Here is a 13,905-nt window from a genome sequence, read left to right as displayed (position 1 = left end):
AAAAAGGAAAAAGAAAAAAGAAAGAAAATAGTCTCTGAATCCTACATCTGTGTGTGAGGTGATGGGTATTTTTCCATTCATTTTCACAGTGTTAAGTTTTCTTAGGAATCAGATTTGAAGTGCTACTTTGTTCTTTACATCAGCAGGCTTTAGGTTGTTGGTTTATTTATTGCTTCTGAATAAGAGTCACATGTGACATTCCATAAAGCCAGTCAACTGTCTGCCAGCAGTGACACACACCACGTGTGCAATTGGCAGACATCAGAGGCTGCTGGCCCTTCTCCATGTGTGCTGGGGGCCAGCTCAGCAATCTTGGGAGAATGGTGTCATTTTCCTACCTGCTGGTTCATTCCTATTGCTTCAGACGGAATCAATGTTTTCTAGACCATTCTTCAACACATTTTACATAGCAAACATTTCTCCAGACTGAGAATCTGTGGAGCTACATTGAGTTTTAAAAAGATTCTAGAAGGAAGAATATAAAGGTGAGGGAAGGAAAGAAAGAAGGAAGGAAGGAAGAAAGGAAGGAAGGAAGGGAGGGAGGGAGGGAGGGGAGGAGGGAGGGAGGGAGGAAGAAGGAAGTTTTGAAAATTTCACTGAAACTGAGGAAAGGTCATGTGAAAGTTACGATCCTCTTGTTGAATGACCTCTTGATGTTGGTTAGGGTCAGAGGCTGAGATACTTCAGATACTTGACCACGAGCTGTCTGAATTACTGCAGTCAGAGACTCTAATTAACACAAACACAAACACAGCTCCTTCATTTCCTAGCCTCCTTTCTCTTTCAGTTTCAGCTCCACTAGCCAGTTTTTAGAATCCCAAAAGTGGCGTGCGTGCGTGCGTGCGTGTGTGTGTGTGTGTGTGTGTGTAATTCGGTATGCAAAAGGGAAAAGGGAAAGAGCAGGCAGCTCCAGAGGCACGCTGGAGGAGGCCCTACCATGTCCTTCTTTCGAAGAATCCCACAATCTCCTTCGGAACTCTGGTGTTGGGAAGGAAGTGCGCCGGCCACTCTGTCTGGGATTCCAATGATGGTGGAGCAGATTGTTAAGACATTGCGGGTTCACATGGATGTTTCCTCTCTTCTTTCACAGGAGCAAATGCCATGGCACCGGAGCTGGCCACTGTGTGTGGCAAAGAGCTCCCTGGCCCCATCCGGTCTACCGGAGACCACATGTACATCCACTTCACCTCTGACTACAGTGGCAGCGGGGCAGGCTTCAACGCATCCTTCCATAAGAGTAATACTCCTGCCATCTGCCCTGACACTGGTTCTCTCTCCTCAGATCTGCTTTGTTCTCTCCCTTTCTCCCCTGACCCCAGTTTATTTGGCTCATTTTTTTTTCCATGCCAGGACACAGATTAGAAATCAGGAGACACAGGTATCTGTTAACGTAAAGGTGACCATTCTTGTATGTAGTACTGAGTTACTACTACCAGAAACTGTGAGGCAAAAAGAGTGCCCCGCCTTCAGGTGTCTGAGTGGTTATTTTGCCTCTGTAGGAAGCATGAGCAGGATAGACCTAAAGTATCCAACCTTCCTCAGCATACATGCTGGCTCTGGAAGAAAATGCATATACACAGCACATCATAGGGGTAGCTAACCAGGGTTTCTTCAATCTACAAAACAATCAGCAAACAGGATGCTGAAGAGTTTTTCAGCACCAAGTGTTTTCCCTGAAATCAACCGTTTGAAGTTTGGTACAAAGAGTTTATTATCCTTGGACTTCAAATGGGTGAGTTACAAAATGAAAGGTATACACTATTGTTTATATAGGATGCTACCATTTCTTATATGGTAGAGATGCAAAACTTGACAACTTGTGAAAGATTGTTAAAGACCTTAAATCTAAAGTAGATCATGGAATAAGAAAAGACAGCCATGTATGCAAAACATAATTTAAAGTAGACTTTAAACCTCATATAAAAAATTAAGCCTAATTCTTTCTATGCTGTTATAAAGTATGGGTGACAGAAAAAAATTATCATTCTCATCCTCAAGTAGTTGTAAACAATAGTGTAGTTTAGTGGTTTAAGACATTAGGTTTGGAAAGGAAAACTCATTGTACATTTTCTTTTTCTTTTTCTTTTCTTTCTTTTTTTCTTCTTTTTTTTTTGCCAGTTCTGGGGCTTGAACTCAGGGCCTGAGCACTGTCCTTTGGCTTTCCTTACCTCTGGAGGCACAGCACCATTTCTGACTTTTCTATGTATGTGGTATGAAGGAATCAAACCTAGGTCTTCATGCATGCTAGGCAAGCACTCTACCACTAGGCCAAACTCTCAGCCCCCCATTCTTTCTTTCCTTAACTCTCAACCTCTCAGTCTCTCTGTCTCTGTCTTTGTCTCTGTCTCTCTCTGTCTCCCTCTCTCTCAACCCCCCATTCTTTCTTTCCTTAACTCTCAACCTCTCAGTTTCTCTGTCTCTGTCTCTCTCTATCTGTCTCTTTCTCTCTCTCTGTGTCTTGGGACTTGAACTCTGGGCCTGGGTGTTGTCCCTGACAATTCAGCTCAAGGTTAACTCCCTACCCCTTGAGTCACAGCACCACTTCCAGTGGTTAATTGGAGATAAGAATCTCACAAACTTAGTGCCAAGCTGGCTTTAGACAACGATCATCACATCTCAGCTTCCCAAGTAGCTAGGATTACAGGTGTGAGCCACCGCACCCAATTTCTCTTTCTTATATATGTGTATTTATGTCTGCTCATTATTGTGTTTGTCTACCTGTCACTGTGCAGCCAGTGTGACATATGTGTATATGTTTGCAATGTCTGCGTATATATGGAAATATATGTGTATGTCCATATTCAATACAACTATGTCTAGAAAGACTTCAAACTTTCATATGAAAAATGAACTCCAGATTCTGCTCCCCATACACACAAGCTTGCCCATTCCCCATTTATATAATCCTATCAAATGGAAAATAGATCTTCTAGTTACTTTAACACAAAATCTTGACAACTACCCCTTACTCTGCTTTTCTCATACCCTTTATTATAACCACGCATAGTTCCCCATGGTTCTACCCTCACACTACATCTAGATTCTAAGCAGTGTCCTCATTTCTCTTTGTCCAGGCCTCTATTACCTGTTCTTGTACTCAGTAACTCCTCCTTGTTAGATATTTTACCTCTGCCTTCCCCTAGCTCACATCCTATATTCTGGTGCTAATCATTGGATAACTCACATCAGATTCTGCTGTTCTGACATCTTAAACCTTTGATGTCTCCCTCATCACAGAACAAGTCCTTCCTGATGTCTGCATGACCTACTTTTTGGTGTTTTCATTCCACATATCCAGTTTGATTTCCCCAAGGTCTGTCATAACAGAGCAAGCCTTTCTACTAGAGCCTGTCAGATTCTTCTCCCACAAGGCCGTCTAGCTTAACCACTCATATCATCTATGTCTCTGTTTAGCTGTTACCCTAAGGACAGATCTTCTCTAACTTCTCCAGACACTAAATACTGTGCCTTTCCTTCTTCCCTTTTATTTTTCTTTATACCACTTGCAGGTAGTATATGTTTACTTTTTTCAAATTTGATAATTTATTAGTAGTCAATTTACATACGAGGTGCTACACGGCAAATGAAATTCTTCTATCTTACGTCTCTTCACCAACAACTTTGGGATATAGAGAATAAAGACCCTAAAGTCCATAAATGAGCCACATTTAACACCTCTCAAAGACTTTATATATCCACCAGGCCGGTGTGCAAACTGTAGGATGGTCCGTCTGCTGTGAAACTCATAAGCAGCGGAAGGTGTGATCGCAATCTGCTCCCAAGATTTGGGGGTGAAGTGTGTGAGGCACTTCACTCCCTGGCACTCTCCTCCACTGTCCACTGCCTCTGGATTGAGTAAAACATAGCACATTTTCCATAGAGACTGTCAGAACATGCCTTTGCCTTCTCCCAGTTCACATCTGTGGCTAGTCAAAGAAGGAAGATGGACAGTCTCTCTGAATGAGGCACATCGTTGGCAGTCAGGAGTGATCAATCAGGTTCTCTTCCTCATCGGTTTCCAGGGTAGTCAGCAAGCATCTCTGCTTTCTTCCAAAACTCAACGATGTATTCTGCACATCCTTCCTAGGCTGTCTTTCTCTGTCCAGCCTCTCTCAGGACTGTCTAAGGCAAACTATGAAAGCCTATGTCTCTATTGCTTACCTCTAAATACCAAATCCTAACAGCCACCATAACAGCATTAGCATCCAATAGGAAATGTTCACTCAAAGCTGCTTCTGCTAACCACTTCCTACCCCTGGGCTCCAATTTTTCTTTGGGTCTCATTTCTTTTGCTTATATTTTGGAAACCCTCAAGAGAAAAGCAGAACAACAAAAAAGCAAAATTTAAAACCCAGTGGTTAATGCCCTTTCAGTAACCTCCATCTTTCTTTTTTTGGGAAGGCTGTGGTGGCTATTTGCATGCTGACAGAGGGGTTATCACATCCCCCAATTACCCCGACGTCTACCCTCCCTACCTCAACTGCTCTTGGCATGTCCTGGTCCAGACTGGCCTGACCATCGCAGTCCACTTCCAGCAGCCTTTCGATATTGCAAACGGAGACTCTTCTTCTTGCAACCAGGGAGATTACTTGGTGGTAGGTCTTGGTTGTTATTCATTCTAAATCCCAGCATGATCGTTTCTTTCACAGCCTGTACATGGAAGGGGTCATTTTCACTCTGCCTTTCACAATATAAAGGAGTTCATGAGATTTTAATATGTCTTTCCAGCTAAAGAGTGGAGCCGACATTTCTTCTCCACCATTGGGGGTCCAAGGAGGACATGGTCGTTTCTGTGGCAGCCGTCCTTCATCAACTCTGTTCACGTCAGATAACCAAATGTTTGTTCAGTTCATTTCTGAACACACTCAAGGAGGGAAAGGATTTAAGATCACATACGAGGCACAGGGTTTAGGTAAGTATTTGCATTGGTCTTTCTATCTGCATTTTCCCCACAGTGGCTGTCTGTTTTGATGAAATTTACAGGGTGGAAAGTAACATATAATTTTTTTTTCTAAATTAAAAGTAACTTTCAGGGGTCAAGTTGTGATCAATGTTCATTGTAAATGAACATGGAGATGGGAGTCTTACCAACTTTCCCTCCCGGGCTGGCTACAAATCACGATCCTCAAGTCTCAGCCTTCTGAGTAGCTAGGGTTACAGGCATGAGCCACCAGTGCCCGTCTGTAGTCATTCTTTAATAACATTTAGTGACCTACAAGATAACATACCCAGCAGCCCTACTTAATAGCAAATGGAGACTGTACTTGCCTAAAGCCCAAAGGAAATTCCCCATGGAAGGAAATACAGACAGACTGAAATGCAGAAGGGTTGATTGATTATACCATGTTTCCTGACAGCATGTGGGGGGACGATCTACATTGACGACGCTGAGTCTGAGGGTTATGTGACCTCCCCCAACTACCCTGCCAATTATCCCCAGCACACCGAATGCATCTGGATTCTACAAGCTCCTCCAGGCAGCAGCATCATGCTGAAGTTTGAAGACCAATTCAGTATTGAAGGAACATCCAAGTAGGTCACTTCTCTTTTAATGTTTCTCCTACCAAAAGTTAGTATTTTGTAACTGTCATGTTTGAGAAGGATCTACTCCTTTTCTCAGCAGTATAGGGTACAGAGAAGGATAGGGACAAAAAGGCAAGCTTTGTGTCTCCGGCCTCAAAGCCTTGAATCACTGTGGCTTCTGCTGAGCCCATCATGAACACACAAAGTGTCCCAGTGACCCTGACCCTGCACACTTGCTCCAAGAGACACAGCGTAGCTGATAGAGATTTATGTTATCCATTCTTCTTCCCACAGGAAAATATTGTGCCTTAGGTAGATATGTATTTATCTGGTTAGCCACTCATTCATTGTCATAGATGATAAATAGCCAGTTAACAAATGAGAGTTTATGTGACTTGACACCAGGTCACAACAGGGTAAGAAACACCACCAAAGCAAACACGGTCTAATTTCTTAAGTCTTGATTAAGTAAGCCATCTTTAAGGATTACAACACAGGGTGCCCCTTATATCATAGGAGATAAAAGTACACAGTCTATAAGAGCCCCTCTGGGGTTTTCCTTTTCATTAGACCAAAGTATGTACACATTTGCATGGATGCATGCGTAATGGACATATATACATTTACAGACCTTTACTTACCATATAGGACCATGAAGTGCAGCTTTACTCTTCTCATTTTGCATTAATTGGCTGGTTTGTCTTTCCCAGGAAACATTAGGTAAAGACTTGGCTTTTTTTGTGGATATAGAATATCCCAGCTGACAACACTCCCTTAGTCCAGAGGAAGCTGCTAACAGAATTCATCATATGTAATCTATAGAAGATTATCCTGTGAAACAAAACACCAATTCTGTTGAATTCCAAGGCATCAGTTTGAATATGACTTTTAAATTCGTAAAACTAATACAGGATGGGAAAGGCAAATAACTATTCTTCAGTGTAGTTGGTACAAAGAAGCTGCCTTCCTGATCTACTAAGGAAATGTTGTATTATCATTAGAAAAAATATACAGCCCTTAAAAATGCCATGACTTTTTCATTTATTTGGTTTATGATGCTTAAGTTGCTGACAAAGGAGGTTTCAATTGAACAAAATAAATGTCATGATTCTTAAACTGAATGCAAAGCTTTAATAGGGTTCTTGAAGAAAAGTAGTGACATGTTTATTTTTAAAACAGTTGGTCTTATTTTTCCCCCACTTTAGCTGTACTTCAAGTTATCTGGAAGTGCGGGATGGAGATGGTTCAAATGCCCCAGCACTTGCCAAATTGTGTGGAACATCTTTGCCCAGGAAGCAGTTGTCCTCAAGAGAGATGATCTATTTGAGATTTCAGTCAGACAACAGCCCCACCCATGTGGGATTCAAGGCCAAGTACTCTATAGGTAACAATACATTTTTTACATGAAATAGCACAGTAGTAGTAGTACAATGAAGATATTACAAATTTCAAGAACAATTTACTGCCTTTCTGTTTGCCTAATCTTAAGAATTATTTTAAGAATATGAGTGAGCATGAAGTTTAAAACTATAGGCATTTAACAGTAATCATGTCTCCTTTCATTTATATTATATTTAGTAAATGAATATTGCATATGTTTTCTTAAATTTGTTTGTGCAAAATATTTTGTGATACCGGTTTCTTGTTTTCTTCCTCTTGCCATGAAGTAAGCATAATAGTATTCAAACACTGAACTTATTATTCAACAACTCGATTTAGACCACCAACCTGATCTTATTGTCAGTGACAGAATAGTTGAGTGTTCTTCTTGCCAAGTTTTGAGGGCTGTGCTAGTGGAAAGCAGATATTACTATATACATTGAAAACACAGTCCAGGATGGTCCCATGTGTAAAATTATAATTTGCTATCTAGTGATCTGGACATTATCTGAACCTATATATTTAATGTTGTAAAACCTTTAAAAAGCCTTGCTATGACAAAATTTAACCTACACCAAGTCATTTTGTATCCTGAGTCAGATGACATATAATTCAGTCTAGCTCTCCCATCCAGCTGATAAGAGATGATCTAGTGCTACTGGCTACTGCAGTGTATTGTTTATTGATAAAGGAACAAAAAAAATGGCAGGTATCACCAGTCCAAGGACATTACCCATTTTAACTGAGTTTAGGCAGCCTATTGATAGACTCACTGTTCAGAAGACTACCACTCTATTGAATCATTGCACAGGATAATAGATAAAGTGTAGCAATCTTTCAGTTGGTTCTTGACATAAAATGTACTTGCAACAAATGGCACTCATATAGTTTCCCAAGAGACTTAATGTGACATTACAGAATGTACCATTCAGTAGTCACCTTCCACTTCCCAGACGGACTGGACTTACAGCATAATTTCTCTTCCTATGAATAATAGATTTCAAATAGCCAGGCAAGGTTCGCTGAACGTTTTCAGAGTTTTTGAAACTTAACTTTATATGTGGTACTTACAAAGTTTTCAAATGTGTTGGTTTAATTTTTTTTTTAATCTGTATCCAAATCCTTCCTCTTGGTTTCTGTAGCTCAATGTGGAGGAACAGTAGCAGGTCAAAGTGGTGTGATTGAAAGCCCTGGCTACCCAACCCAGCCATATCCACACAATTCATTCTGCCAGTGGCATCTACAGGGCCTCTTGGGACACTATCTCACCATCCAGTTTCAAGATCTTCACCTGCAGAATTCTTCTGGCTGTGAAAAAGACTTCGTGGAGATTTGGGAAAACAACCCTGGTCAGTGAACTTTCACTGTGGAACTTTCATGTGGACTCCCTTTTACTTTCTCATGTACCTCTAAAGTTTCCTTACCTCTAAGGAAGGCATAAAACCAAAGTGTACTTTCTATAGAAAAATATAGATCATTTCTCTCTGGACAGCACAGCCATTCTTTCTCTTGATCCTCTACCTTCAAAATGAATGCCCAGAGCCCCAGAGCTCATTCTGGAGCTCATCTTGAAGCCTATTCTAAGGGGCTATGGTGGGAAAATGTCTTGTCCTGCTGAGACTCAGGGCCAAATATAGTTGTTGGAGTGGATTTACTGTAGTGTTAGGAAGAGAAGGGGAATCATATCAAATGCACACTTGTGACTATTGGCTCTGAGCATTTCCTTCACCACATGTACAAGCCTTTTTGCTGAGATACTCTTCCTGTAGGTGGTAGAATTGTCTTCAGATATTTGAATACATGGACCTTTTGTTATGACTCTTTGCTTTCCTTGCCAGTAGTTATATAGCTTCTTCTTGAAAAAGTTTTGTCTCTTATTTTCTCAGAATGCTTCAAGGAGAGATGAAAAAATATGTATAGGAGCCAGGAGTTTGGCCTAATGGTAGAGTGCTTGCCTAGCATGCACAAAGACCCGGGTTCAATTCCTTAGTACCACATATACAGAAAAAGTTGGAAGTGGTGCTGTGGCTCAAGTAGTAAAATATTAGCCTTGAGAAAGCCCAAGGACAGTGCTCAGATCCTGAGTTCAAGCCCCAGGACTGGCAAAAAAAACCCTATATATGTATATATGTATATTTGGGCATATATATTTACACTTACTGTTTCACTTCTACAGCAAGCCTTTTGGGCAGATACTGTGGAAATACCATTCCTCGCCATGTAGAAACTTTCAGCAATGTTGCCTTTGTCAAATTTGTCACAGATGACTCTGTTGCTCTCTCAGGATTCAGTCTGAAGTTTCAATCCAGCATTGAAAGTAAGTTTATTGATTTGAGGAAAAACAGATCGACTCTTCACAATGTAGAGGTACCACACTAGCAGTGGCACTACAAAAGTGTGAAAAACAAAACTTGGCCATCTTATTAGCCCTTATAGTTAATAGAAAAGTCTTCATCTGTTCCAGTAATAGATGAGAAATTACCAATGTGATAACTGCTACAAAGGATGGAAATGAGCATTAGAGAACTGCAATAAGGGGTTGAAAATTGACTAATTAACCCTAGAGTTACCCAGAGTTCATATTCTCCAGTACCCAGGCACAATCAAGTGCTATAAGCTCTTGTCCAAGAAATTGATGGTTTAGCTTTCTTTAAGTTTACTACATTTATTAGCACCTTGTGTTTCTTGGGCCATGATGATAATTAAAATACTGCCAGTAGGCTATCATCTATGGAAACAAAGATTAAGTATTAATTGAGATGAAGAAGTGAAATTTTGTATGTCCCCTAAAAGTGTTTGCTCACACTCATACAGGAATAATTCCTCCCTTGGGCTGTGGCTCGGTGGCCGAGGGCTTGCCCAGCATGCTAGCATCCAGATGTCCTGCCTCTATGTCCAACATGAAAAAATAACTCATATGATAGACTGATATCCTTTAGAAATAAAAACCTCAGGCCCTGAGTTCAAGCCCTACGGCCTACACACACACACACACACACACACACACACACACACACACACACACACACACCATATAGTAATAAATAAATGGAACAACTATCTTGTCTAGAAATTACTTCTGTTGCAGAAGCATTCCTTGCGGAAGGAGTCGTTCTGATTTGGTTGTGAATTGTCTCATTTATTCCCTTTGCTCAGTGTGTGGTGGAGAGTTCCATGTCCCAGGGGGAACATTCACTTCTCCCAACTACCCCTACTTTAACCATCGTGGCCGGCTCTGCGAGTGGAGAATCATAGCTGAGGAAGGAAAGAGAGTCACCTTAACTTTCAATACCCTGCGGCTGGGAATGCATCCATCCTGTGAGAATGAATATCTGATTGTAAGTGTTCCTCGTGGAGCTGTCTGGGTTATCACGTTGAAGGAGTTGATGCTCCCTGTAAATCAGTTTGAAAACTGGGCCAGAATATTGGCATGTAAGCCACCAAATCGCAGACAAAAGAACAAAGCCACCATAAGCTATCAAAAGAACTGTAAATGCTGCTTTAAAAGACTATTCCAGGTCATTATATCCATCACGATCATGCATAGGATAAATTTTTGTCCTGTGCCAGGTGCAAATGACTTTCCCCAACACATCTCTCTTGATTCTTACGGTACCATATATTTTGGCATTTTCTTTTTTTTTTCTTTTGACAGTCCTGGGCTTGAGCTCAGGGCCTGAGCACTGTCCTTGGACTTTCTCAAGGCTAGGGCTCTACCACTTGAGCCTCAGCACCACTTCTGACTTTTTCTATGTATGTGGTACCGAGGAATCGAACCCGGGTCTTCATGCATGCTAGGCAAGCACTTTAACCACTAGGCCAAACTCCCGGCCCCTATTTTGGCATTTTCTTATCTCTTCTGGGCAATGCATAATGTCATGTGGCCATAATTATGTGTTATGAATTCAGTTGAATGCTTAATTTTAAACTTCTTGTGATTATAAGTATAATGGATGAATATCAAGCAAACCTTGGTTACTCAGAAGAAAAATTATATAAATTATTGTTAGCCTAAATATCTATTACTAAAACATTCACATATATGTGGGATTAGCACCTTTGAATTTATTTCACTAGTTTAAATGATAATTAAATCACACTAATTACCATGATTATGAGGGTTCTTTACAACAGATATGGGAATGCCTTACACTAAAAATAAAATGAACTCATAGTTTTAGAATCCAAATAATAAAACATAATGTATAACAATCATTACAAATTTCAAACCAGAGCTGATTTATCATTTCCATATATCTTAGTCATTGATGCTGTATTTTTTCCCAACTTAATAATAATTATAATAATAATACATTACTTGTTACATGTTCTTGTTTATCTACACAGTGACCATTTACTTTCTAACCTACAGCACATATTTGTATAATAAAATGTAATTGTTGGCTCATTTATTTTATTCAGTGCTATCCTTTGAGCCTTTATGTGCCTTCTGTAAGCTGGAGTCCAGCTGTCGTTTTAGGATTTCCCTCTATTCCTCTTTGGGTCTTCCTGCCTGGCTTCACGATGCTATGCAATTCCTTTTCTCAATTTCTTCCTCATATTGAAGCACATGTTCCAGTGGCTCCCTAAAGAAATGAGCACAGGTGATAGGTTTTTGTTTTCCAGAACCTGTGTGATTGAAACTGTGATTATTTTATCATCCTTATTTGAATGTACAGAGTCAACTGTTGTATGATTCAATATGTTTCTATTTATGAATGCATTAATCATCATCTTGAAGTTTGATATTACTTCTTTTACAGTCAGTTTTCTCTCTTCTGTGGTCTGTATACTCATATTGGTCTCTACCTCTCATTTGAGACCTTCCCCTGGAAGTATGAGGATCCTTGTCTGATCATTCATACTGAAGACTGCAGCTTGAACACGTTGATTGGAAGCCTCCATTGCATAGCTGAGGCTGTGAACTTAGGTCTTCATCAGCAGTAGCTGAGGCTCAGATTGGACTCCAACTAGGGAAACCTACCAATATTAGGCCTACATACTCTTGGAGAGGTTAAAATTCTATCAAGGAACCATTGTCAGGATTAACTTTTTTTACATACAATGTCCACATTACTTTACTTAAAAAATAAATTATTGTATTTTTATTGTCAGGGTAACGTATTGAAAATATGTTCCACTGTCCATGCTTTATTTTTTTTTTAAAACACATAGGAGGGCTGGGAATGTGGCTTAGTGTATGCTTGCCTACCATGCATGAAGCTTCAGATTCAACTCCTCAATACCATGTAAGTGGTCAGAGCTTAGATCCAAGTCTGCTCCATAAATGACAGACACTTTTTTCATCCAGTTCTGGAAGCCAGAGTACATTTTAAACAAGAAGCCTAAAAAAGTTTAATATAGAAAAGGAAAGCTTGCATGTTTTGTAATATAGCATATTCCCCTTCTGCATAGGATTTTGTTATCAGAGTGTGAGTCTTATTTCTAATTGTGAGCCAGGAAAACCTTTTTTAGAAGAATACCAACCATCACTCAATTAGTGGATTATTGTTTTATTTCTCATTTCTATTTACCCTTTGAAAAACAGACATAATAAAATATTCACTTAGGGTTTTCTACTTTGCCAATTATTATAGCTATGCAAATAGCTACAGTTAATATTTAATATTTTGAAATCAATAATGATCCTTTTAACAATCAAGAAGGGAAGTTTAAGCTTTGAATCTATAAGTAATTAGGAAATAACCTTATATTAAGATCGACTTTTTAAAATTAGTTTTCAAGGTATTTAAAAATATTTGAATTATTGTATACTTAAAATCACCAAAGGGTAACATTTATGCCTTAACTCTGAATACCGAAGGTCCTGAGACATTGTTATTAAATCTGCTTGCCATGAATTCTGTGAACCATAGGGGGAAGCATGAGGGCACATCTAATTCACACACTAAGTGCGATTTCCATTTGCAAACTATACAACTACTTTTCCTTAATCACTGTGTGGTAGGAAGACATTTCTACATGACTTTCACAGATCCTGAGATCATTTTATAAAAACATATACCCAGGCTGTGGTGCTAGGATGGATACTACTCGTGCTCCCAGGAAGAGTGGCTAATCACCATTTCATGTTCACACGGGGTTCCCATAGAAGAAGGCAGATCTGAGCTGAGACTATCACCTCCTAGGAAATTTTGAGGCATATGGGCTGCATATCTGAAGGTCCAATTATTTCTCCAACAGGTGTACAACGGCATTCGAAGTAACTCACCTCAGCTGGAGAAGCTGTGCAGCCGTGTGAACACAAGCACCGAGTTCAAGTCTTCAGGGAACACAATGAAAGTCGTGTATTTCACCGATGGAACGCGGTCAAATGGAGGCTTTTCAGCTTCCTACACATCTAGTGAAGCTGCAGGTAATGTTGGATGTTGCAGTTTACTTCTGTTACTCATGCCTCACAGACTCAACAACTGCAGAGGCTCCAACATTCCCTTCCCTGTACCACATTATTCCTCAACACAGGAAAAAAGATACAGGCAGAAATAAGTCCACTCTGCCCAGGGAATAAAATTATCATTTTAGAAACAACACATGGCTTATGAATTATAAGCCTTTTCATTACAAAATGCCATGAAGTGAACTTCTAGCACAGTTCTATGTAAAACTGCAATTAGGATTGTTTCCAATCCTTGGTTGAAGAGACCATCTTGAAAGGTAACTTAGTCTCTGAAAGTAACTACTTTTCTTGGAGACAGACACATTGTATTTTTGTTTTAGTAATTCATCCACATGCATATTTCTGGTGGAAATAAATGAAGTGTCTGCCTTTAAAATAGACTGTTTCTGGCTGGGAGTTTGGCCTAGTGGTAGCGTGCTTGCCTAGCATGCACAAAGACCTGGGTTCGATTCCTTGGTACCACATACATAGAAGAAAGCCGGAAATGGTGCTGAGGCTCAAGTGGTAGAGCTCTAGCCTTGAGAAAGTCCAAGGACAGTGCTCAGCCCCTGAGCTCAAGCCCAGGACTGGCAAAAAAAACAAAA

General features: G+C 40.1%; 1 protein-coding gene across 1 annotated transcript in view; it reads left to right on the top strand.

Annotated features, from left to right (window-relative positions):
* The window catches only part of Cubn (cubilin), a 199,807-nt gene that overhangs the window by 135,711 nt on the left and 50,191 nt on the right, over positions 1-13,905 (top strand). The window contains exons 43-51 of the mRNA XM_090318958.1: positions 1,091-1,237; positions 4,402-4,595; positions 4,729-4,912; positions 5,358-5,532; positions 6,729-6,907; positions 8,046-8,252; positions 9,080-9,220; positions 10,060-10,241; positions 13,108-13,279. Coding sequence (XP_090175084.1) covers positions 1,091-1,237; positions 4,402-4,595; positions 4,729-4,912; positions 5,358-5,532; positions 6,729-6,907; positions 8,046-8,252; positions 9,080-9,220; positions 10,060-10,241; positions 13,108-13,279 — 1,581 coding nt within the window. The remainder of the gene's footprint in view (positions 1-1,090; positions 1,238-4,401; positions 4,596-4,728; positions 4,913-5,357; positions 5,533-6,728; positions 6,908-8,045; positions 8,253-9,079; positions 9,221-10,059; positions 10,242-13,107; positions 13,280-13,905) is intronic.

The sequence above is a fragment of the Megascapheus bottae genome, chromosome 26 (genome assembly GCF_031878675.1).
Source record: "Megascapheus bottae isolate mThoBot1 chromosome 26, mThoBot2.hap1, whole genome shotgun sequence".
Taxonomy (NCBI): Eukaryota; Metazoa; Chordata; class Mammalia; order Rodentia; family Geomyidae; genus Megascapheus; species Megascapheus bottae.
Note: the sequence above shows the minus strand (reverse complement) of the source record. Positions and strands in the feature narration are given on the sequence as shown.